The 27,900-nt window shown below is 50.6% G+C and overlaps 1 protein-coding gene across 6 annotated transcripts in view; it reads right to left on the reverse strand.

Annotated features, from left to right (window-relative positions):
* The window catches only part of GARNL3 (GTPase activating Rap/RanGAP domain like 3), a 184,062-nt gene that overhangs the window by 57,054 nt on the left and 99,108 nt on the right, over positions 1-27,900 (reverse strand). The window contains exon 1 of one of the 6 annotated variants that reach the window (XM_069747374.1): positions 27,461-27,830. The exons of 4 other annotated variants lie outside the window; for them this stretch is intronic. In XM_069747374.1, the coding sequence (XP_069603475.1) occupies positions 27,461-27,648 (188 nt within the window). In that variant the 5' untranslated portion in view covers positions 27,649-27,830. Of the gene's footprint in view, positions 1-27,460; positions 27,831-27,900 lie in introns of those variants that run through there. One more of the 6 variants, XM_069747372.1, reaches the window with a different exon arrangement.

A 27,900-nucleotide genomic window follows, 5' to 3' on the forward strand; every position in this document is an offset into this window, starting at 1 on the left:
TTAGCAGAAACCTGTTGCCTTTATGGGTTTCACAGGTTTCTGTTTCCCAGTTAATATCCGGGTAGTTAAAGTCCCCCATAACCAGGACCTCATTATGGGTTGCAGCTTCATCTATCTGCTTTAGAAGTAGACTTTCCATGGTTTCTGTTATATTTGGGGGTTTGTAACAGACCCCAATGAGAATTTTGTTACCATTTTTCCCTCCATGAATTTCGACCCATATGGACTCGACATCCTCATTTCCTTCGCTAATATCCTCCCTTAAAGTGGACTTTAGACAAGACTTTACATAGAGACAAACCCCTCCTCCTCTCCGATTTTTACGATCCTTTCTAAACAGACTGTAACCCTGTAAGTTAACTGCCCAGTCATAGCTTTCATCTAACCATGTCTCGGTTATTCCCACTATGTCAAAGTTACCTGTAGATATTTCTGCTTCTAGTTCTTCCATCTTGTTTGTCAGGCTTCTGGCGTTTGCGAGCATGCAGTTTAGAGGATTTTGTTTTGTTCCAATCTCCTCGCTGTGGATTGTTTTAGAAATGTTCTTACCTCCCTTCTGAGTATGTTTTCCTGGATCTTCTTTGTTCAAGTCTAATGTTTTTCTTCCCGTCCCCTCTTCTTCTAGTTTAACGCCCTCCTGATGAGTGTAGCGAGTCTTCTGGCGAATGTGTGTTTCCCAGGTTTGTTGAGGTGTAGTCCATCTCTGGTGAGGAGTCCATCGTACAAGTAATTCACACCGTGGTCCAGGAATCCGAATCCTTGTTGTCTGCACCATCGTCTTAGCCGGTTGTTTGCATCAAGGATCCTGTTCCATCTCCTGGTGCCATGCCCGTCTACTGGAAGGATAGAAGAAAAAACTACCTGTGCATCCAGTTCCTTTACTTTCTTCCCCAACTCTTCAAAGTCTTTGCAGATTGTCGGTAGGTCCTTCCTTGCCGTGTCATTGGTGCCAACATGTATCAGAAGAAATGGGTGGACGTCCTTGGAGTTGAAGAGCTTTGGTATCCTATCGGTCACATCCTTGATCATCGCACCTGGAAGGCAGCATACTTCTCTTGCAGTTATGTCCGGTCTGCAGATGGCTGCTTCTGTGCCTCTCAGTAGTGAGTCTCCCACCACCACCACCACTCTTCGTTGCTTCTTGGCTGTACTTTTTGCTGTCACTTGTTGCTGTGTGCCCTTTTCTTTTTTGCTTGCTGGTATTGCTTCATCCTTAGGTGTGCCATCTTCATCCTCTACAAAGATTTGATATCGGTTCTTCAGTTGTGTGGTTGGTGATTTCTCCATGGTCTTCTTGCTTCTTTTGGTCACATGCTTCCACTCATCTGCTTTTGAAGGTTCTCTGACACTTTTTTCCCCTTCTGTGACCAGTAGAGATGCTTCTGTTCTGTCTAGAAAGTCTTCATTCTCTTTGATGAGTTTCAAAGTTGCTATTCTTTCTTCCAGACCCCGCACCTTTTCTTCTAAAAGGGCCACTAGTCTACACTTCTGACAGGTGAAATTTAATTCTTCTTCTGGTCGATCTGTGAACATGTAGTGTTTGAACAATCTTCTCTCCCTTTCCTAGGTTATATCATCTTGGACACAAACCTGGAGATGGATCCGAAGAAGGTGTCTTCCATCCTCAAGTGGCTGCGCCCTGACGGAGTTAAAGCCAGGGATTCGTCAACTACTACTGACAGTTTATTCCGCATTTCTTGTCTCTCATCTTCTCCATGATTCATAAGGGTGCTGATCCGAAGGTATAGACTCCCTAAAACAGGCCTTTTCCTCCGCTCAAGTTTTACATCCACCAGAGGTGAACAAACAATTCTTTCTACAAGTAGATGCCTTGTCTATTGGAGCTAGAGCAGTTCTTACCCAGAAGTCTCCTTATGGTGACCTGTGGTTTCTTCTCCAAGGCCTTCTCTGCCCCAGAGAGCAACAACTCGATTGGCGACCATGAGTTGTTAGCAATTAGGATAAAGCTAGAAGAGTGACGGTACCTCCTAGAGAGAGCCGTCTATCTAGTCGTCAAGCTAAGTGGTCGCAATTTTTGGCCCATTTTTATTTTGTTCTGCACTGCCTGAGAAAAACATCAAAGCTGATGCTCTTTCCCACTCCTTCCTGCCCACTGATCAAGAGGAGGAACCTCAACTCATCATCAGGCCTTCCAAGATGGTTACTGTGGCTCTGGTAAACTTGTCCCAAGCTCTACAGTCGGGACACTCCTCCAAGGTGGCAGGCCATGCTGGACACAGAAAAATTTTGAAGCTCATATCAAGTCACTACTGGTGACCTACCATGCATAAGGAGATCATGAAGTTCGTTTCTGCCTGCCCTTTCTGTGCTCGCAACAAAATCCCTAGGCAACTCCCGTCCGGGCGACTCCTACCATTCCATGTGCCCTTGGTGCCTTGAAAGCATATTGCTATGGACTTTAATAAAGATTTCCCTGTGTCCTCAGGCTAAGTCATCTAGGTAGTGGTGGATCGCTTCTTGAATATGGAACATTTCACTCCATTGCCAAGCCTTCTGTCTGCTCCAGAACTTGCGAAGAAAAATCATTCATCAAATCTTCCATCTTCACGGATTCCCTCGCTATATCATGTCCGATCGAGGTGCTCAGTTCATGTCCAGATTCTGGTGAGCTTTGTATAAACTTCTGAACGTTGTCCTGGATTTTTCATGTGCATACCACCCGCAATCCACTGGGCAGGACAAGTACAGAGATCCAACCAGATTTTGTCCAACTTTCTGTGGCACTTCACAAATGCACATTATCACGATTGGGTCAAGCTCTTACCATGGGCAGAGTTTTCCTATGACAACCATGTAAGAGTCTGCAAGCTCTCCATTCTTCACTGTTTTGGGGCAACAGCCAGGAATCCATGTTCTGTTGTCGACCGGTTCTGGTGTATCAGCAGCCTATGATCTGACAAAGGATTTCTCAAAGATATGGGGACATTAAAGCCATTCTGGAGAGGTTGTCTGAGAGTATGAAAAGGCATGCGGAGAAGAGACGCTTGGATTCACCTTGTTATTCTTCAGGAGATAAGGTGGTCCTTGCTTCATCCGTCTCTCTGAAGTCATCAAGAAAATTAATGCTGCATCCTATAAATTCAAGCTGCCGGAATCCTTATGGATACCCAATTCTTTCCATGTGTACCTTCTGAAATCAGTCATATTCAGTTCCTTCTTCAACGATCCTGGTGTCGCACCTGCTCCCGTCAGCTCCGAGGAGGTCTTCGAAGTAATGACTATCCTAGCCTCGAACAGTGAAGATATTTTTCTTAGTCAATTTTAAGGGATTTGGACCTGAAGAGAGGTCGTGGGAGCCGAAAGAAAATATTCATGCTCCACTTCTACAGAAATTACTTGCAGGCTTGAAGAGGAGGGTGCATAAAGGAGGGTACTGTTGCAGCAGTCATGCGCCACTGCAGTGTCGCCAGTGTGTTAACTTACCTATCCTATTCCTAAAGGCAAAACTACTCCAGCTCCTTCCAGTTAGTTGGCTTCCTGTGGTGAACAGAACTCTTAAGGTACCGTCACACTCAGCGACGCTGCAGCGATATAGACAACGAGCCAATCGCTGCAGCGTCGCTGTTTAGGTCACTGTAGAGACGTCAAACACAGCAACACCAGAACGATGCAGGAGCGATCCAGTGACGTAACGGCGACTCACTTATCGTTCTCGCTGGTTGTTAGCTCCATGTAAAAACATTGCTGGCATCGTTGCTTTTGCTGTCAAAAATGACGATACACGCCGACCTGACAACCAAATAAAGTTCTGGACTTCTAGCTCCGACCAGCGATGGCACAGCGGGATCCTGATCGCTTCTGCGTGTCAAACACAACGAGATCGCTATCCAGGACGTTGCAACATCACGGATCGTTGTCGTTCTCGTTGTAAAGTTGCTGAGTGTGAAGGTACCTTTAAAGTCTGACTATAAATTCTCAATTGGATTAAGGTCTTGGCTTAGACTCGGCCACTCCAAAACATTTAAACGTTTACCCTTAAACCACTCGAGTGTTGCCTTAACAGTATACCTTGGGACATTGTATTGTTGGAAGGTGAACCTCTATATCAACATCTCAAATCATTGACAGACTGAAGCAGGTTTTGCTCAAGTATCTCCTCTCCCTGTGTTGTAGCAGCGCCGGCGCCCCTGAATGGATCCCCTTCCTTCCCCGTGCATTAACTCACCTATCCGCGCTCCCCCAGCATCTGCTTCCTTCAAGAACCTGCCTATGACATGCATGTCTCCTGGGAGTGTGCTTCGGGTGAGCACTCCCTCCCTCTTAAAGGGCCAGCGCGCGCTGCTAAAACATCCCCAGCAAATAGCTTGAAGGCGTTTGGTATCTAAGGTATCCTCCCCTATTGGGAGGTGCCTCAGCAACTTTAGTTAATCAGTCTATATCCTGCTAGCTAGTTGTTAGGTCCTCGTACCTATTCTCTTAGAACCTGTCCGCACTGCTTACCTGATCCTTTCTGCCTTGTCTGTACCTGTTCCAGTCCGTAATAGTAAACCCATATCCATTCTGACCGTGCCTAGTACTGCTCCTGATCCAACTGAACCTGCACCTTTGTACCTACATCCGTGATCTCATACCTATGGCTGTCCTGTGTTTCTGCACCAATTCTGCTTGTGCATCATCATGCACCTGTCTACCAGCCTGTCCCCCTTGGGGGTCAGCTGCCACGGCTCCGTGGGTCCATCTTTGAGTAGCGCCTGGCGTACATCTGGAGCCAAGTCAAACTCCACCAAGTGCTCTAGAGAAGTCAGGTGTCTACCCATTTACACCCCTCCAGGCTCTCCCAGTACCGTGCTCTAGTGAAGTGAGGTGTTCGCCTAGTTACCCCTCTCCAGGCTCTCCCCATGATGTGTTTTTCTTCGAAGGGTCAAGAGAAAAACGTTGACTCTTAAATTGACTATTGTGTTCCTATCGTTGCAGGACAGGGACGTTGTGTAATTAATACGTTGACTCTTGAATTGATTATTGTGTTCCTATCCTTAGGACAGGGACATTGTGTAATTAAACAATCGATGTTTGCTAATATGTTCATTATCCACTGTATAAGTCCATGTAGTTTCTGACCTGCAAACAGTGAAGGACAAACTCTGCAGATTGATTAAATATTCAAACAAATGAGAGTTAACCTCATCCCACCTTCCCCCATGATCTGTGGATGATGACCAGAAGGACAGATGTGGGTATAAAAAGGGACCTTTATCCTTCTGCAGAGAGACTCTACAGAGCAGCAGATGGGACTCCATGGCTCCAAACGGAGGGATACAGATTTGAGATTCTACATGATGGCTTAAGGGACAACGGCCCTAGCTGGAGGAATGCAGATCTGCTCCATTGGCCATCATTGAACCCATGGAGACATTTGAAGAAGCCGGGTTGGGACCATCTGCTCACCTGGCCCCATGTACCTCAATGGACTATCAACTTCCTAAGCGTATTATTACCTTCTCACTGTGGGTACCTTCCAAAAGTGGGGCGCCCCTTGTGGCAGTAGTCAGCCTAAAAACCCCAAAGTCGCAGCTGCTCTAACCCCACCTCTTACCCTATAAATACACAGTACAGTACCACCACCTCATCCATATACACAGTACATTACCACCTCCTTCCGCATATACACAGTACAGTACCACCCCCCTCCCCATATACACAGCACAGTACCACCACCTCCTCAGCATACACACAGCACAGTACCACCACATCCTCCCCAATATACACAGTACAGTACCACTTCCTCCCAATATACACAGTACAGTACCACCACCTCCCCCATATACACAGTACAGTACCACCTCCTCCATACACAATACAGTACCACCTTCTCCCCATATACACAGTACAGTACCATCACCTTCTCCGAATATACACAGTGCACCACCTCCTCCCCCATATACACGGTACAGTACCACCACCTCCCCCATACACACAGTACAGTACCACCTCCTCCCCATACACACAGTACAGTACCACCTCCTCCCCCATACACACAGTACCACCTCCTCCCCATACACACAGTACAGTACCACCTCCTCCTCAGACACAGTACAGTACGACCTATTCCCCCATACACACAGTACCACCACCTCCTCCCCATATACACAGGTACAGTACCACCTCCCAACATATACACAGTACAGTACCACCTCCTCTCCATACATACAGTACAGTACCACCTCCTCCCCATACACAAAGTACATTACAATCACCTCCTCCCCATACACACAGTACCACCCCCTCCCCCATATACACAGTACAGTAACACCACCTCCTCCCCATACACAGTACAGTATCACCTCCTCTTCCATATACACAGTACAGTATCACCTCATCCCCATACACACAGTACAGTAACACCTCTTCCCCATACACACAGTACCACCTCCTCCCCATACACAGTACAGTCCCACCACCTCCGCCCATATACACAGTACAGTACCACCTCCTCCCCATACACACAGTACCGTCCCACCACCTCCTCCCCATATACACAGTACAGTACCACCTCCTCCCCATACACACAGTACAGTACCACCACCTCCTCCCCATATGCACAGTACAGTACCACCTCCTCCCCATACACAGTACAGTACCACCTCCTCCCCATACAGTACAGTACCACCTCCTCCCCCATATACACAGTGCAGTACCAGCTCCTCCCCATACAGTACAGTACCACCTCCTCCCCATACAGTACAGTACCACCTCCTCCCCATACACACAGTACAGTACCACCTCCTCCCCATACAGTACAGTACCACCTCCTCCCCCATATACACAGTACAGTACCACCTCCTCCCCATACAGTACAGTACCACCACCTCCCCATACAGTACAGTACCACCTCCTCCCCATACAGTACAGTACCACCTCCCCCATATACACAGTACAGTACCACCTCCTCCCCATACAGTACAGTACCACCTCCCCCATATACACAGTACAGTACCACCTCCTCCCCATACAGTACAGTACCACCTCCTCCCCATATACACAGTACAGTACCACCTCTTCCCCATACAGTACAGTACCACCTCCTCCCCATACAGTACAGTACCACCTCCTCCCCATACACAGTACAGTACCACCTCCTCCCCATACAGTACAGTACCACCTCCTCCCCCATATACACAGTACAGTACCACCTCCTCCCCATACAGTACAGTACCACCTCCTCCCCATACAGTACAGTACCACCACCTCCCCCATATACACAGTACAGTACCACCTCCTCCCAATACAGTACAACCTCCTCCCCCATACAAAACAGTACCACCTCCTCCCCCATATACACAGTACAGTACCACCTCCTCCCCCATACAAAACAGTACCACCTCCTCCCCCATATACACAGTACAGTACCACCTCCTCCCCCATACAATACAGTACAGTACCACCTCCTCCCCATACAGTACAGTACCACCTCCTCCCCATACACACAGTACAGTACCACCTCCTCCCCATACAGTACCACATCCTCCCCATACAGTACAGTACCACCTCCCACATATACACAGTACAGTACCACCTCCTCTCCATACAGTACAGTACCACCTCCTCCCCCATATACACAGTACAGTACCACCTCCTCCCCATACAGTACAGTACCACCTCCTCCCCATACAGTACAGTACCACCTCCTGCCCATACACACAGTACAGTACCACCTCCTCCCCATACACACAGTACAGTACCACCTCCCCAATATACACAGTACAGTACCACCTCCTCCCCATATACACAGTACAGTACCACCTCCTCCCCATACAATACAGTACAGTACCACCTCCTTCCCATACACACAGTACAGTACCACCTCCTCCCCATACACACAGTACAGTACCACCTCCCCAATATACACAGTACAGTACCACCTCCTCCCCATATACACAGTACAGTACCACCTCCTCCCCATATACACAGTACAGTACCACCTCCTCCCCATACAATACAGTACAGTACCACCTCCCCCATATACACAGTACCACCTCCCCCATATACACAGTAGAGTACCACCTCCCCCATATACACAGTACAGTACCACCTCCCCCATATACACAGTACAGTACCACCTCCTCCCCATATACACAGTACAGTACCACCTCCTCCCCATACAATACAGTACAGTACCACCTCCTTCCCATACACACAGTACAGTACCACCTCCTCCCCATACACACAGTACAGTACCACCTCCCCAATATACACAGTACAGTACCACCTCCTCCCCATATACACAGTACAGTACCACCTCCTCCCCATATACACAGTACAGTACCACCTCCTCCCCATACAATACAGTACAGTACCACCTCCCCCATATACACAGTACCACCTCCCCCATATACACAGTAGAGTACCACCTCCCCCATATACACAGTACAGTACCACCTCCTCCGCATACAGTACAGTACCACCTCCTCCCCATACAGAACAGAACCACCACCTCCCATACAGTACAGTACCACCTTATCCCCATACAGTACAGTACCACGACCTCCCCATACAGTACAGTACCACCACCTCCCCCATATACACAGTACAGTACCACCTCCTCCCAATACAGTACAACCTCATCCCCCATACAGTACAGTACCACCTCCTCCCCCATATACACAGTACAGTACCACCTCCTCCCCATACAATACAGTACAGTACCACCTCCCCCATATACACAGTACAGTACCACCTCCTCCCCATACAATACAGTACAGTACCACCTCCCCCATATACACAGTACAGAACCACCTCCCTGTCAGGAATCCCCTGACCGCTGTCACCAATTTGTCACGATTCACACCGTGACCGTCACCCCTACGTCACGGATCGAGGTGACTTTAGGCCAACAGACGGCTATCACATGTGACGTCACCGCTCTGCTTTCCGGCTGCCCGGCGCTCACAGCCAGACCAGAGAAGCAGAGCGCCGAGGACAGACAGCGGTAGGTAAGTATGTAGCGTTTGTTTTTTTACTTTTAGGATGGTAACCAGGGTAAACATCGGGTTACTAAGCGCGGCCCTGCGCTTAGTTACCCGATGTTTACCCTGGTTACCAGCGAAGACATCGCTGAATCGGTGTCACACACGCCGATTCAGCGATGTCTGCGGGGAGTCCAGCGACGAAACAAAGTTCTGGACTTTCTTCCCCGACCAGCGACAGCACAGCAGGGGCCTGATCGCTGCTGCCTGTCACACTGGACGATATCGCTAGCGAGGACGCTGCAACGTCACGGATCGCTAGCGATATCGTCTAGTGTGACGGTACCTTTAGGGTACGGTTTTTAGAGCATGGAGAATGAACTAACATATAATATTATATCCCATAAAAAATTAGGCAGTGCTTTATCAAAAATATTTTATAAAGATGTTACAAATTAGACAATTGCAAATATGTACAAGGGTAATTATGAAATAAACAGGGATTAAATGAGAAAAGGTAACACTCACATGTTCAAAGCATGGCAGGCAACCATACGTCGCAGCTCATTGGACGTGCTGCTGGCTTCAGGAGAAGACAAGAAGTCAAGACGAAGTGACTCCTCAGAGCCTGCCAGACACTTAAAACCTTAAGGCTGTGACATCACAGAAAGGCTGGTTTATCCAGACCCTCCTTTCTCTACATTCTGAGTAAACTTTAAACTTTTTTCTCTAATTTCTATAACTTCGCTACCAAACATGTCATAGTCATAACAAACCCATCATTCATCTCGGATTAACATGAGCATTCTGATGAGATCAAATATGTCCTATCTGGGATACATATTTACAGAGAAAACCCTACTTCTTTACCAGACGGAGTTAGAAGCCCGTGTTTCGGGGGATGGGTAGGTCCACCGAGTGAGAATACGAATATATATTTTCGTGTTCTTAACGTAAACATTGTGCATATCATCGTACAAAAACCAAACAAAGAATCTTTCATGGATCCTAGAAGTTTCTAGTTCACTTATAGCTGGACAAGAGCTTACACGGCTTACCGGGCTTATGCCGGTCGTAAATACCTTTCGGCCATAAAACTCCCCCCAGTACATTGGCAAAGCAGCTCTTGGCTGAGTGAAAGGGAAGGGGGGCTTGTTAGCCCACAGCCTTGAGCAAGAGAGCTACTTATATGATATTTCATACCATATCGTGACACCTCCCCCTTTTGGTGTGCGCTAGGGAGGCAGAACCCCACGGTATGCCTCCATGGGCACCTCAGTGTGTTCACCCTGGCGGGATAGTCCATCTGCATTCCCATGTTCTTTGCCCGTTTTGTGTTCAATGGTAAAGTCAAACTGCTGAAGGGCAAGGTTCCAGAGTAGCAACCTGCCGTTGGTTCCACCCATGGCGTTTAGCCAGCGCAGAGGGTCGTGGTCGGTCACCACAGTGAAGGGGCGACCGTACAAGTAGGGCTGCAAGCGCTGCAGGGCCCAGACTATGGCCAGGCACTCCTTCTCGATTGTGGAGTAGGCCACTTCCCTCGGTAAAAGTTTCCGGCTCAGGTATAACACGGGGTGCTCTTGGTCCTCCGAGTCAACCTGGCTGAGTACAGCACCAAGGCCAAACTCGCTGGCGTCGGTTCGCACCAAGAACGGTCGACTGCTGTCGACTGCTTTCAACACAGGGGCGTTGCACAGTGCGGTCTTCAACACCTGGAAGGCCCCCTCACAGCCATCTGTCCAGTTGACAATGTGGGGTAGCTTCTTCCTGGTGAGGTCCGTCAAAGGTTTTGCCAGGCTACTATAGTGCTGTACGAAGCGCCTATAGTACCCTGCAGTGCCTAAGAAGGACATCACCTGTTTCTTGGTCACGGGAGTGGGCCAGTTCACGATCGCGCCCACTTTCTCCGGCTCTGGCTTCAGGGTGTTCCCGCCTACCCGGTGCCCCAGGTAGTGAACATCCCTCATGCCCATCTGGCACTTTCCGGGCTTGATAGTCAGTCCTGCTTGGTGAATTCGCCTGAGCACCTCCTCGAGATGCTGCAGGTGTTCCTCCCAGGAGGGACTGAAGATGGCAATGTCATCCAAGTACGCCACTGCGTACTTCTCCAGTCCCTGAAGCAGGAGGTTGACCATCCGCTGGAAAGTGGCAGGGGCATTTCTCATGCCGAAGGGCATGACCGTGGACTCGTACAGTCCGAAGGGCGTGATAAATGCGGACTTCTCCTGCGCCTCGGGGCTCAGGGGAATCTGCCAGTATCCTCTACTCAGATCCATTATTGTTAGGTAATCTGCGCCAGCTAACTTGTCAAGCAGCTCCTCGATGCGCGGCATTGTGTGTGTGTCAGAGGCTGTGATGGCGTTGAGCCCCCTGTAGTCCACGCAGAACCGGGTGGTCCGGTCCTTCTTTGGCACGAGAACTACAGGTGATGCCCACGCGCTCTTTGACCGTCGAATCACCCCCAGCTGTAACATCTCATCGATCTCTTGGCGCATAATCTGCTGCACCTGGTCAGAGATTCGATAGGGTGTTCGACATAGTGGGGCGTGATTCCCGGAGTCCACCTCGTGGACTGCTAACTGAGTCCTCCCAGGTCGGTTGGAGAACACGACCCGGAAGGGTTCCAGTGTGGTTTGCAACTGCAACCGCTGGGGTTCAGTTAACGATGCGCTTACCTCCACGTCCTCGATGGACCCATTGGCCTTGGCTTGGGCCAGCATGTCCAGGAGGGTGTCTTCCTCCCCGTCTTCGGGCAAGCTGCAGACCGGTAGGAAGAAAGGTTCACGTTCGTGATGAGCCTTCATCATGTTGACGTGAAAGGCCTTTCGCCTACCCCGAGCGTGGTCAAGCGTGACCACGTACGTGACCGGGTTGAGCTGTTGGTGGACGACGTACGGGCCCTCCCAGGCTGCCTGAAGCTTATCCGTTGGTACGGGGACCAGCACCCACACCTTTTGACCCACGTGGTAGGTCCGCTCCCGGGCGTTCTGGTCGTACCAGTGCTTCTGGTCAGCCTGAGCCTGCGTCATGTTGTCATGCACCAACTGCGTCAAGGTCTGCATCTTGTCACGGAAGCGCATGACATACTCCACTATGGACACTTCAGAAGGGTTCGGCTCCTCTTCCCAGGATTCTTTTACCAACCCAAGGGGTCCCCGGACTCGCCTGCCGTACAGGAGCTCGAAGGGGGAGAACCCCGTCGAGGCCTGCGGAACCTCTCGGTAAGCGAACAGCAGGTGTGGGAGGTACCGCTCCCAGTCGCGCCCTTGAGTCTCAACCAGCATGCGTAGCATCTGTTTGAGGGTACCATTGAACCGTTCACACAAGCCATTGGTCTGTGGGTGATACGCACTCGATACCAGGTGCTTCACCTGCATTCTCTTACAGAGAGCCTCCATTAGGCGAGACATAAATTGGGTCCCTTGATCAGTAAGCATTTCCCTGGGAAATCCTACACGTGAAAAGATAGCCAACAGGGCATCCGCCACCTTATCTGCCCTAGTTGACGACAGAGCTACTGCCTCTGGGTACCGGGTAGCATAGTCTACCACAGTAAGGATGTATCGCTTTCCAGAGCTACTGGGGACGGCCAGCGGGCCCACAATGTCCACCGCGATCCTCTGGAAAGGCTCCTCTATCGCTGGCAAAGGGATCAGGGGAGCCTTAATAGCAGGCCCCGCTTTCCCCACCCTTTGACAGGTGACACAGGAGCGGCAGTAGTTTGACACATCTGCCCCCATCTTAGGCCAATAGAAGTGTTGAGACAGCCGGGCCTTAGTTTTGCTGATCCCCAAGTGTCCAGCTAGCGGGATCTCATGGGCAATCCGCAACAACTCACCCCGGAATTGCTGCGGAACGACCAGCTGTCTTTCCCTCAACCACTCCTTTTGTGATTCTCCGGGTACTGTCTCCCGGTACAACCTTCCTTGTTCCCAGAACACCTTCTCCTTATCAGTCTCGGAGAAGCGCGTCCCGGCGAGTTGTCTCAAACTCTCTAGGCTCGCATCTGTGTGCAGAGCGGCCTGAAACTCCTGGCTAGGGGAAGCCAGAAGCGATGTCAGGGTCCCTTCCCCACGGGAACCCTCTTGGACCTGCTCTGAGTCCACCTCTGGTTCAGTCACAGTGGTGACTGAGGAGGGTCCGGAAGGCAGACAGTTATCTGCGTTCCGGGCACTCTGACTGCGGGTGACAGCAGCTACGTAGGCTGTCTCCCCGGGGGTTTCAACAGACCCATCCGCCAGCGCTGCTATGGGCTCGACCTCCCCATCCACCCCCAACACTCCAGGAGCATTGCTACTTATGGGCCAATTACCTTCCTCGGTGGCACTGGTCACTTTCATGGCATCACCTTCCTCACGGTTCCCATGCATCTCCCCATTTCCTGTAGCACCGACACTTGCCCCTGTTAGGGGTTCCTCAGCCGTCTCACTCCGCAGAGCGACGTGGCTGGGCACGCCTGTATCTATGGACACATTAGCCTTCACAGAAAAATCATTATTAGGTTCAGCTGGCACAGGTACAACATTTTCACCATCAATCCTAGGAAAAAATGGTTAATAGATGCATCATTACAAGATAAAGCATGGTCAGGTAACACATGCGATTTCCCATCATCATCATCATCAGGGTTAACTTTACCCTCATTAGTAGATTGGGGAGGGATGTCAGGGACGTAGTGTGCAACCAGCCTCCCCAAATCAGTCCCCAACAAAACATCAGTGGGCAAATTATCAGACAGCCCCACTTCCTTCACCCCGCTCCCGGCACCCCAATTAATAAAAACCCGGGCCATTGGTAAGGGACAGCGGATGCCCCCAATCCCAGTGACAGTTAGGCTTTTCTCCGGAATGATTTCTTCAGGGGCCGCCAGTTCGGGTCGGATGAGGGTTCGTTCAGCCCCGGTGTCTTTGAGGCCTGTAGCAACATGGCATCCCACAGTGACGTGCTGTACGTTGTCACACACCCTCCCAACCACACCACCCACCAAAAGAACTGCTGCATTAGGCCCTGGGGCCTTGGCTGGGGTGTTCTTCTGCTTGGTTGGGCAGGAGGGACTGATATGGCCAGTCTGATTGCAGGTGTAACACTTGCGAGGTTCGGTGGTAGGTCTGGTGCTGTTGGCCACGGGGCCAGGACCTCTGGTGTGTTGGCTGGCAGGGGTACTGGCGTTGGTTGCAGGCTTACCCCCTCTCCAGCTGGTGGTGACTGGCTTCCGCACTTCCGATCTATGGTTGGCCTCATAGGCATCGGCAATCTGTGCTGCTTTCGTCACGTCTTTGGGTTCTCTGTCCATCACGAACTGTCGCACCTCAGCTGAGCAAAGATGAAAGAACTGGTCTTTGATCATCAGGTCTCGCAGCTGTGGAAAGGTGGTCACTGACAGTCCTTGGGTCCACTGGTCAAAGTGGGTCCCCAGTCCATGCACCACATCACTGTAACTGTCGTGTGGGCCACGTTGGAGGGTCCGGAACTTTCTACGGTACACCTCAGGTGTAAGCTGGTACTTGGCTATCAGAGCCTGCTTGATGGCCTCATAGTTACCATCTTGTTCTTGAGGGAGGGCAGCAAACGCCTCCAGAGCTTTGCCTATCAGCCCTGGTGTCAGGTATCGTGCCCATTCATCTGTAGGCAGCCGGTACTGTCTGCAGGCTTTCTCAAAGGCCCGCAGAAAAGTGTCCAAGTCTCCGTCCTTCTCCATAACAGGGAAGTGATCGGGCCGGGGCTTAGGTATCTGAGCGCTGCTGGGCTCACGGTTGGTCTGGGATGACCCCTGCATTTGCAGTTGGGCTAACTGCAGCTGGTACTCACGCTCCGCTTGCCGCTCGGCTCGCTGGGCCTGAGCCTCTCGCTCGGCTTGCCGCTCGGCTCGGGCCTCTCTCTCAGCTCGGGCCTCTCTCTCGGCTTGCTGGGCCTCCTGCCGGTATTGCTGAATCAGCTGCCTACGTCCCTCATGGTCGTCAGTGGGGAATTCTTTCAAGGCCGCCTGCAGGTGGGGGTCCAATTCGCCCGGATTGCTAACAGGGCCAGCATTCAGTGGTTGGACCTCTGCTGCAGCACCACGTTCGCTGGTGCTGGCTTCTGAGCTCTGAGAGTGGTCTAGAGCGGCTTCCCATTGCACCAGATCTGCGACCAGTTGGGCTTTGTTTTTGCTTGCAGAGTCAATGTGCTGTGACTTGCATAAGGCAACAAGGGTGTCTCTGGTCTGCTTCTCATAAAAGACTTCTCCCAGCACAACCATGGTTGCCAAATAAAAGATAGGACAGAAAAACGAAGAGAAGGGGAGGGCATAATTACCAGTACGCAATTGTCTCAAGACTAATAAAACACTGAGTTCGTTCTCCAAACTTATTTGCGCAGAGTCCTCGCGAGAACTTTCTGCAAGTTTTTAGTGAGAGGAATGATTACTCAAACCAAATCACTAATGCTCTAAGATATCCCACCGCCTTGCCACCAATTTGTCAGGAATCCCCTGACCGCTGTCACCAATTTGTCACGATTCACACCGTGCCCGTCACCCCTACGTCACGGATCGAGGTGACTTTAGGCCAACAGACGGCTATCACATGTGCAGGGGGGCTTATCTTAGTTATCCCTCCACTCCACGATGTGATGAAACACACACAAGGCTATTGACCTCTTAGTTTACAGCAGGGGCTTATTTTAGGTATCCCACTGCTTTTCAATATACCACAAACTGCAGGGATTTATGTATATCCCGCTTACAGTTCCACTTAACACTTGCAGCTCTCTGGCGCCCCCCTAACTCTCAGGTCAGATTAGGTACTGCACCCTGGGTAATTGGTCGCCCGACAGGCTGCCTGCTATGTACTGGCTATTGGGCACGCTGCAGCGACGCGGTAAACTACTCCCACTCAGGCAGGAACAATAATTATCAATGCCGCAGTCGCTACAACATAACCCCAAAAGTCAGCACACTATCGCTGCCACCAGCTTCGATTAAACGGGTCCGAAGCTAACCCAACACAACAGTAGCGTATTTCCCTTCAGAAGACTTAGGGTACGGTTTTTAGAGCATGGAGAATGAACGAACATATAATATTATATCCCATAAAAAATTAGGCAGTGCTTTATCAAAAATATTTTATAAAGATGTTACAAATGAGACAATTGCAAATATGTACAAGGGTAATTATGAAATAAACAGGGATTAAATGAGAAAAGGTAACACTCACATGTTCAAAGCATGGCAGGCAACCATACGTCGCAGCTCATTGGACGTGCTGCTGGCTTCAGGAGAAGACAAGAAGTCAAGAAGAAGTGACTCCTCAGAGCCTGCCAGACACTTAAAACCTTAAGGCTGTGACATCACAGAAAGGCTGGTTTATCCAGACCCTCCTCTCTCTACATTCTGAGTAAACTTTAAACTATTTTCTCTAATTTCTATAACTTCTCTACCAAACATGTCATAGTCATAACAAACCCATCATTCATCTCGGATTAACGTGAGCATTCTAATGAGATCAAATATGTCCTATCTGGGATACATATTTACAGAGAAAACCCTACTTCTTTACCAGACGGAGTTAGAAGCCCGTGTTTCGGGGGATGGGTAGGTCCACCGAGTGAGAATACGAATATATATTTTCGTGTTCTTAACGTAAACATTGTGCATAATATCGTAAAAAAAACAAACAAAGAATCTTTCATGGATCCTAGAAGTTGCTAGTTCACTTATAGCTGGACAAGAGCTTACACGGCAGGAAATGCCGGTCGTAAATACCTTTCGGCCATAAAACTCCCCCCAGTACATTGGCAAAGCAGCTCTTGGCTGAGTGAAAGGGAAGGGGGGCTTGTTAGCCCACAGCCTTGAGCAAGAGAGCTACTTATATGATATTTCATACCATATCGTGACACTCCCCCATATACACAGTACAGTACCACCTCCTCCCCATACAGTACAGTACCACCTCCTCCCCATACAGTACAGTACCACAACCTCCCCACAGTACCACCACCTCCCCATACAGTACAGTACCACCACCTCCCCATACAGTACAGTACCACGACCTCCCCATACAGCACAGTACCACCACGTCCCCCATATACACAGTACAGTACAACCTCCTCCCCCATACAATACAGTACAGTACCACCTCCTCACCTCAACCCAAACAGTACAGTACCACCTCCTCCCCATATACACAGTACAGTACCACCTCCTCCCCATACAGTACAGTACCACCTCCTCCCCATGCACACAGTACAGTACCACCTCCTCCCCATACAGTACAGTACCACCTCCTCCCCCATATACACAGTACAGTACCACCTCCTCCCCATACAGTACAGTACCACCTCCTCCCCATACAGTAGAGTACCACCTCCTCCCCATACACACAGTACAGTACCACCTCCTCCCCATACAGTACAGTACCACCTCCCCCATATACACAGTACAGTACCACCTCCTCCCCCATATACACAGTACAGTACCACCTCCTCCCCATATACACAGTACAGTACCACCTCCTCCCCATATACACAGTACAGTACCACCTCCTCCCCCATATACACAGTACAGTACCACCTCCTCCCCATATACACAGTACAGTACCACCTCCCCCATATACACAGTACAGTACCACCTCCTCCCCATATACACAGTACAGTACCACCTCCCCCATATACACAGTACAGTACCACCTCCTCCCCATATACACAGTACAGTACCACCTCCCCCATATACACAGTACAGTACCACCTCCTCCCCATATACACAGTACAGTACCACCTCCTCCCCATATACACAGTACAGTACCACCTCCCCCATATACACAGTACAGTACCACCTCCTCCCCATATACACAGTACAGTACCACCTCCCCCATATACACAGTACAGTACCACCTCCTCCCCATATACACAGTACAGTACCACCTCCTCCCCATATACACAGTACAGTACCACCTCCTCCCCATATACACAGTACAGTACCACCTCCCCCATATACACAGTACAGTACCACCTCCTCCCCATATACACAGTACAGTACCACCTCCCCCATATACACAGTACAGTACCACCTCCTCCCCATATACACAGTACAGTACCACCTCCTCCCCATATACACAGTACAGTACCACCTCCTCCCCATATACACAGTACAGTACCACCTCCTCCCCATATACACAGTACAGTACCACCTCCCCCATATACACAGTACAGTACCACCTCCCCCATATACACAGTACAGTACCACCTCCTCCCCATATACACAGTACAGTACCACCTCCCCCATATACACAGTACAGTACCACCTCCTCCCCATATACACAGTACAGTACCACCTCCCCCATATACACAGTACAGTACCACCTCCCCCATATACACAGTACAGTACCACCTCCCCCATACACACAGTACAGTACCACCTCCCCCATACACACAGTACAGTACCACCTCCTCCCCATACACACAGTACAGTACCACCTCCTCCCCATACACACAGTACAGTACCACCTCCTCCCCATATACACAGTACAGTACCACCTCCCCCATATACACAGTACAGTACCACCTCCCCCATATACACAGTACAGTACCACCTCCCCCATATACACAGTACAGTACCACCTCCTCCCCATACACACAGTACAGTACCACCTCCTCCCCATATACACAGTACAGTACCACCTCCCCCATATACACAGTACAGTACCACCTCCTCCCCATATACACAGTACAGTACCACCTCCCCCATATACACAGTACAGTACCACCTCCTCCCCATATACACAGTACAGTACCACCTCCCCCATATACACAGTACAGTACCACCTCCTCCCCCATATACACAGTACAGTACCACCTCCTCCCCATATACACAGTACAGTACCACCTCCTCCCCATATACACAGTACAGTACCACCTCCCCCATATACACAGTACAGTACCACCTCCTCCATATACACAGTACAGTACCACCTCCCCCATATACACAGTACAGTACCACCTCCTCCCCATATACACAGTACAGTACCACCTCCCCCATATACACAGTACAGTACCACCTCCTCCCCATATACACAGTACAGTACCACCTCCTCCCCATATACACAGTACAGTACCACCTCCTCCCCATATACACAGTACAGTACCACCTCCTCCCCATATACACAGTACAGTACCACCTCCTCCCCATATACACAGTACAGTACCACCTCCCCCATATACACAGTACAGTACCACCTCCTCCCCATATACACAGTACAGTACCACCTCCCCCATATACACAGTACAGTACCACCTCCTCCCCATATACACAGCACAGTACCACCTCCCCCATATACACAGTACAGTACCACCTCCCCCATACACACAGTACAGTACCACCTCCTCCCCATACACACAGTACAGTACCACCTCCTCCCCATACACACAGTACAGTACCACCTCCTCCCCATATACACAGTACAGTACCACCTCCCCCATACAGTACAGTACAGTACCACCTCCCCCATATACACAGTACAGTACCACCTCCCCCATACACACAGTACAGTACCACCTCCCCCATACACACAGTACAGTACCACCTCCTCCCCATACACACAGTACAGTACCACCTCCTCCCCCATATACACAGTACAGTACCACCTCCCCCATATACACAGTACCACCACCTCCCCCATATACACAGTACAGTACCACCTCCTCCCCATACACACAGTACAGTACCACCTCCTCCCCATACACACAGTACAGTACCACCTCCCCCATATACACAGTACCACCACCTCCCCCATATACACAGTACAGTACCACCTCCTCCCCATACACACAGTACAGTACCACCTCCTCCCCATACACACAGTACAGTACCACCTCCTCCCCATATACACAGTACAGTACCACCTCCCCCATATACACAGTACAGTACCACCTCCTCCCCATATACACAGTACAGTACCACCTCCCCCATATACACAGTACAGTACCACCTCCCCCATATACACAGTACAGTACCACCTCCTTCCCCATATACACAGTACAGTACCACCTCCTTCCCCATATACACAGTACAGTACCACCTCCTTCCCCATATACACAGTACAGTACCACCTCCTCCCCATATACACAGTACAGTACCACCTCCTCCCCCATATACACAGTACAGTACCACCTCCCCCATATACACAGTACAGTACCACCTCCTCCCCATATACACAGTACAGTACCACCTCCCCCATATACACAGTACAGTACCACCTCCTCCCCCATATACACAGTACAGTACCACCTCCTCCCCCATATACACAGTACAGTACCACCTCCCCCATATACACAGTACAGTACCACCTCCTCCCCATATACACAGTACAGTACCACCTCCTCCCCCATATACACAGTACAGTACCACCTCCCCCATATACACAGTACAGTACCACCTCCTCCCCATATACACAGTACAGTACCACCTCCTCCCCCATATACACAGTACAGTACCACCTCCCCCATATACACAGTACAGTACCACCTCCTCCCCATATACACAGTACAGTACCACCTCCTCCCCCATATACACAGTACAGTACCACCTCCCCCATATACACAGTACAGTACCACCTCCCCCATATACACAGTACAGTACCACCTCCTCCCCATATACACAGTACAGTACCACCTCCTCCCCCATATACACAGTACAGTACCACCTCCCCCATATACACAGTACCACCACCTCCCCCATATACACAGTACAGTACCACCTCCTCCCCATACACAGTACAGTACCACCTCCTCCCCATACACACAGTACAGTACCACCTCCTCCCCATATACACAGTACAGTACCACCTCCCCCATATACACAGTACAGTACCACCTCCTCCCCATATACACAGTACAGTACCACCTCCCCCATATACACAGTACAGTACCACCTCCTCCCCCATATACACAGTACAGTACCACCTCCCCCATATACACAGTACAGTACCACCTCCTCCCCATATACACAGTACAGTACCACCTCCTCCCCCATATACACAGTACAGTACCACCTCCTCCCCATATACACAGTACAGTACCACCTCCTCCCCATATACACAGTACAGTACCACCTCCCCCATATACACAGTACAGTACCACCTCCTCCCCATATACACAGTACAGTACCACCTCCCCCATATACACAGTACAGTACCACCTCCTCCCCATATACACAGTACAGTACCACCTCCTCCCCATATACACAGTACAGTACCACCTCCCCCATATACACAGTACAGTACCACCTCCTCCCCATATACACAGTACAGTACCACCTCCTCCCCATACAGTACAGTACAGTACCACCTCCTCCCCATACAGTACAGTACCACAACCTCCCCACAGTACCACCACCTCCCCATACAGTACAGTACCACAACCTCCCCACAGTACCACCACCTCCCCATACAGTACAGTACCACGACCTCCCCATACAGCACAGTACCACCACGTCCCCCATATACACAGTACAGTACAACCTCCTCCCCCATACAATACAGTACAGTACCACCTCCTCCCCCCATATACACAGTACAGTACCACCTCCTCCCCAATACAGTACAGTACCACCTCCTCCCCATATACACAGTACAGTACCACCTCCCCCATATACACAGTACAGTACCACCTCCCCCATTTACACAGTACAGTACCACCTCCTCCCCATATACACAGTACAGTACCACCTCCCCCATATACACAGTACAGTACCACCTCCTCCCCATATACACAGTACAGTACCACCTCCCCCATATACACAGTACAGTACCACCTCCCCCATATACACAGTACAGTACCACCTCCCCCATACACACAGTACAGTACCACCTCCCCCATACACACAGTACAGTACCACCTCCTCCCCATACACACAGTACAGTACCACCTCCTCCCCATACACACAGTACAGTACCACCTCCTCCCCATATACACAGTACAGTACCACCTCCCCCATATACACAGTACAGTACCACCTCCCCCATATACACAGTACAGTACCACCTCCCCCATATACACAGTACAGTACCACCTCCTCCCCATACACACAGTACAGTACCACCTCCTCCCCATACACACAGTACAGTACCACCTCCTCCCCATACACACAGTACAGTACCACCTCCTCCCCATATACACAGTACAGTACCACCTCCCCCATATACACAGTACAGTACCACCTCCTCCCCATATACACAGTACAGTACCACCTCCCCCATATACACAGTACAGTACCACCTCCTCCCCCATATACACAGTACAGTACCACCTCCCCCATATACACAGTACAGTACCACCTCCTCCCCCATATACACAGTACAGTACCACCTCCCCCATATACACAGTACAGTACCACCTCCTCCCCATATACACAGTACAGTACCACCTCCTCCCCCATATACACAGTACAGTACCACCTCCTCCCCATATACACAGTACAGTACCACCTCCTCCCCATATACACAGTACAGTACCACCTCCCCCATATACACAGTACAGTACCACCTCCTCCCCATATACACAGTACAGTACCACCTCCCCCATATACACAGTACAGTACCACCTCCTCCCCATATACACAGTACAGTACCACCTCCTCCCCATATACACAGTACAGTACCACCTCCCCCATATACACAGTACAGTACCACCTCCTCCCCATATACACAGTACAGTACCACCTCCTCCCCATACAGTACAGTACAGTACCACCTCCTCCCCATACAGTACAGTACCACAACCTCCCCACAGTACCACCACCTCCCCATACAGTACAGTACCACAACCTCCCCACAGTACCACCACCTCCCCATACAGTACAGTACCACGACCTCCCCATACAGCACAGTACCACCACGTCCCCCATATACACAGTACAGTACAACCTCCTCCCCCATACAATACAGTACAGTACCACCTCCTCCCCCCATATACACAGTACAGTACCACCTCCTCCCCAATACAGTACAGTACCACCTCCTCCCCATATACACAGTACAGTACCACCTCCCCCATATACACAGTACAGTACCACCTCCCCCATTTACACAGTACAGTACCACCTCCTCCCCATATACACAGTACAGTACCACCTCCCCCATATACACAGTACAGTACCACCTCCTCCCCATATACACAGTACAGTACCACCTCCCCCATATACACAGTACAGTACCACCTCCCCCATATACACAGTACAGTACCACCTCCCCCATACACACAGTACAGTACCACCTCCCCCATACACACAGTACAGTACCACCTCCTCCCCATACACACAGTACAGTACCACCTCCTCCCCATACACACAGTACAGTACCACCTCCTCCCCATATACACAGTACAGTACCACCTCCCCCATATACACAGTACAGTACCACCTCCCCCATATACACAGTACAGTACCACCTCCCCCATATACACAGTACAGTACCACCTCCTCCCCATACACACAGTACAGTACCACCTCCTCCCCATATACACAGTACAGTACCACCTCCCCCATATACACAGTACAGTACCACCTCCTCCCCATATACACAGTACAGTACCACCTCCCCCATATACACAGTACAGTACCACCTCCTCCCCATATACACAGTACAGTACCACCTCCTCCCCCATATACACAGTACAGTACCACCTCCCCCATATACACAGTACCACCACCTCCCCCATATACACAGTACAGTACCACCTCCTCCCCATACACACAGTACAGTACCACCTCCTCCCCATACACACAGTACAGTACCACCTCCCCCATATACACAGTACCACCACCTCCCCCATATACACAGTACAGTACCACCTCCTCCCCATACACACAGTACAGTACCACCTCCTCCCCATACACACAGTACAGTACCACCTCCTCCCCATATACACAGTACAGTACCACCTCCCCCATATACACAGTACAGTACCACCTCCTCCCCATATACACAGTACAGTACCACCTCCCCCATATACACAGTACAGTACCACCTCCTCCCCATATACACAGTACAGTACCACCTCCCCCATATACACAGTACAGTACCACCTCCTTCCCCATATACACAGTACAGTACCACCTCCCCCATATACACAGTACAGTACCACCTCCTCCCCATATACACAGTACAGTACCACCTCCTCCCCCATATACACAGTACAGTACCACCTCCTCCATATACACAGTACAGTACCACCTCCTCCCCATATACACAGTACAGTACCACCTCCCCCATATACACAGTACAGTACCACCTCCTCCCCCATATACACAGTACAGTACCACCTCCTCCCCCATATACACAGTACAGTACCACCTCCCCCATATACACAGTACAGTACCACCTCCTCCCCATATACACAGTACAGTACCACCTCCTCCCCCATATACACAGTACAGTACCACCTCCCCCATATACACAGTACAGTACCACCTCCTCCCCATATACACAGTACAGTACCACCTCCTCCCCCATATACACAGTACAGTACCACCTCCCCCATATACACAGTACAGTACCACCTCCTCCCCATATACACAGTACAGTACCACCTCCTCCCCCATATACACAGTACAGTACCACCTCCCCCATATACACAGTACAGTACCACCTCCCCCATATACACAGTACAGTACCACCTCCTCCCCATATACACAGTACAGTACCACCTCCTCCCCCATATACACAGTACAGTACCACCTCCCCCATATACACAGTACCACCACCTCCCCCATATACACAGTACAGTACCACCTCCTCCCCATACACAGTACAGTACCACCTCCTCCCCATACACACAGTACAGTACCACCTCCTCCCCATATACACAGTACAGTACCACCTCCCCCATATACACAGTACAGTACCACCTCCTCCCCATATACACAGTACAGTACCACCTCCCCCATATACACAGTACAGTACCACCTCCTCCCCCATATACACAGTACAGTACCACCTCCCCCATATACACAGTACAGTACCACCTCCTCCCCATATACACAGTACAGTACCACCTCCTCCCCCATATACACAGTACAGTACCACCTCCTCCCCATATACACAGTACAGTACCACCTCCTCCCCATATACACAGTACAGTACCACCTCCCCCATATACACAGTACAGTACCACCTCCTCCCCATATACACAGTACAGTACCACCTCCCCCATATACACAGTACAGTACCACCTCCTCCCCATATACACAGTACAGTACCACCTCCTCCCCATATACACAGTACAGTACCACCTCCCCCATATACACAGTACAGTACCACCTCCTCCCCATATACACAGTACAGTACCACCTCCTCCCCATACAGTACAGTACAGTACCACCTCCTCCCCATACAGTACAGTACCACAACCTCCCCACAGTACCACCACCTCCCCATACAGTACAGTACCACAACCTCCCCACAGTACCACCACCTCCCCATACAGTACAGTACCACGACCTCCCCATACAGCACAGTACCACCACGTCCCCCATATACACAGTACAGTACAACCTCCTCCCCCATACAATACAGTACAGTACCACCTCCTCCCCCCATATACACAGTACAGTACCACCTCCTCCCCAATACAGTACAGTACCACCTCCTCCCCCATATACACAGTACAGTACCACCTCCTCCCCATACAGTACAGTACCACCTCCTCCCCATATACACAGTACAGTACCACCTCCCCCATATACACAGTACAGTACCACCTCCCCCATTTACACAGTACAGTACCACCTCCTCCCCCATATACACAGTACAGTACCACCTCCCCCATATACACAGTACAGTACCACCTCCCCCATATACACAGTACAGTACCACCTCCTCCCCATATACACAGTACAGTACCACCTCCTCCCCATATACACAGTACAGTACCACCTCCTCCCCATATACACAGTACAGTACCACCTCCTCCCCATATACACAGTACAGTACCACCTCCCCATATACACAGTACAGTACCACCTCCTCCCCATATACACAGTACAGTACCACCTCCTCCCCATACAGTACAGTACAGTACCACCTCCTCCCCATACAGTACAGTACCACAACCTCCCCACAGTACCACCACCTCCCCATACAGTACAGTACCACGACCTCCCCATACAGCACAGTACCACCACGTCCCCCATATACACAGTACAGTACAACCTCCTCCCCCATACAATACAGTACAGTACCACCTCCTCCCCCCATATACACAGTACAGTACCACCTCCTCCCCAATACAGTACAGTACCACCTCCTCCCCCATATACACAGTACAGTACCACCTCCTCCCCATACAGTACAGTACCACCTCCTCCCCATACAGTACAGTACCACCTCCTCCCCCATATACACAGTACAGTACCACCTCCCCCATTTACACAGTACAGTACCACCTCCTCCCCCATATACACAGTACAGTACCACCTCCCCCATATACACAGTACAGTACCACCACCTCCCCCATATACACAGTACAGTACCACCTCCCCCATATACACAGTACAGTACCACCTCCTCCCCATATACACAGTACAGTACCACCTCCCCCATATACACAGTACAGTACCACCTCCTCCCCATATACACAGTACAGTACCACCTCCCCCATATACACAGTACAGTACCACCTCCTCCCCATATACACAGTACAGTACCACCTCCCCCATTTACACAGTACAGTACCACCTCCCCCATTTACACAGTACAGTACCACCTCCTCCCCATATACACAGTACAGTACCACCTCCCCCATATACACAGTACAGTACCACCTCCTCCCCATATACACAGTACAGTACCACCTCCCCCATATACACAGTACAGTACCACCTCCTCCCCATATACACAGTACAGTACCACCTCCCCCATATACACAGTACAGTACCACCTCCTCCCCATATACACAGTACAGTACCACCTCCCCCATATACACAGTACAGTACCACCTCCTCCCCATATACACAGTACAGTACCACCTCCCCCATTTACACAGTACAGTACCACCTCCCCCATTTACACAGTACAGTACCACCTCCTCCCCATATACACAGTACAGTACCACCTCCCCCATATACACAGTACAGTACCACCTCCTCCCCATATACACAGTACAGTACCTCCTCCCCATATACACAGTACAGTACCACCTCCCCCATTTACACAGTACAGTACCACCTCCCCCATTTACACAGTACAGTACCACCTCCTCCCCCATATACACAGTACAGTACCACCTCCCCCATATACACAGTACAGTACCACCTCCTCCCCCATTTACACAGTACAGTACCTCCTCCCCATATACACAGTACAGTACCACCTCCTCCCCATATACACAGTACAGTACCACCTCCCCCATATACACAGTACAGTACCACCTCCTCCCCCATATACACAGTACAGTACCACCTCCCCCATATACACAGTACAGTACCACCTCCTCCCCATACAATATGTTATGTGTCTCCTCTGCCCCCCTCCCCGGCAGTGCAGGTGACCGGTGTCCCCCACTATTACCGCTGGCTCAGGCAGTGCAGTTTGGTGGCCGCAGCTTCTGCACAGTCCATCATCCGCTGGGTTACCGGGGGCTGGCGGACATGTCTCCCCGCACCTGAGCGATGGATCAGCGGCCGGGGCGGTGCGTGTAGCCGCCGCCGCCTCCTCCTCGGGGCAGGGCTGACAGTGGCTCCAGGTCCCCGCAGCATCAGCGCACACGCTGGAATGTCGCATTCCCGGGTACCGGGGGGAGCGCACAGCTCCGGGGTCCGTCACACACAGGCGGCTCCACCCTCAGCATGGTCTCTGCTGGCTCAGGCTGTAACAGTGCTGGAGCGTTATAAGAGGGGCAGCTGTCAGGACTGACCCCCAATAAAGCTGTGTCTCCAGCGCCCCCTGCAGCTGATGGTCAAAGGGAGCAACAGCGGCCACAGGAAGAAACCAACAAAATCTCCTCCCCG

Source organism: Ranitomeya imitator, chromosome 2 (assembly GCF_032444005.1).
Source record: "Ranitomeya imitator isolate aRanImi1 chromosome 2, aRanImi1.pri, whole genome shotgun sequence".
Classification (NCBI taxonomy): domain Eukaryota; kingdom Metazoa; phylum Chordata; class Amphibia; order Anura; family Dendrobatidae; genus Ranitomeya; species Ranitomeya imitator.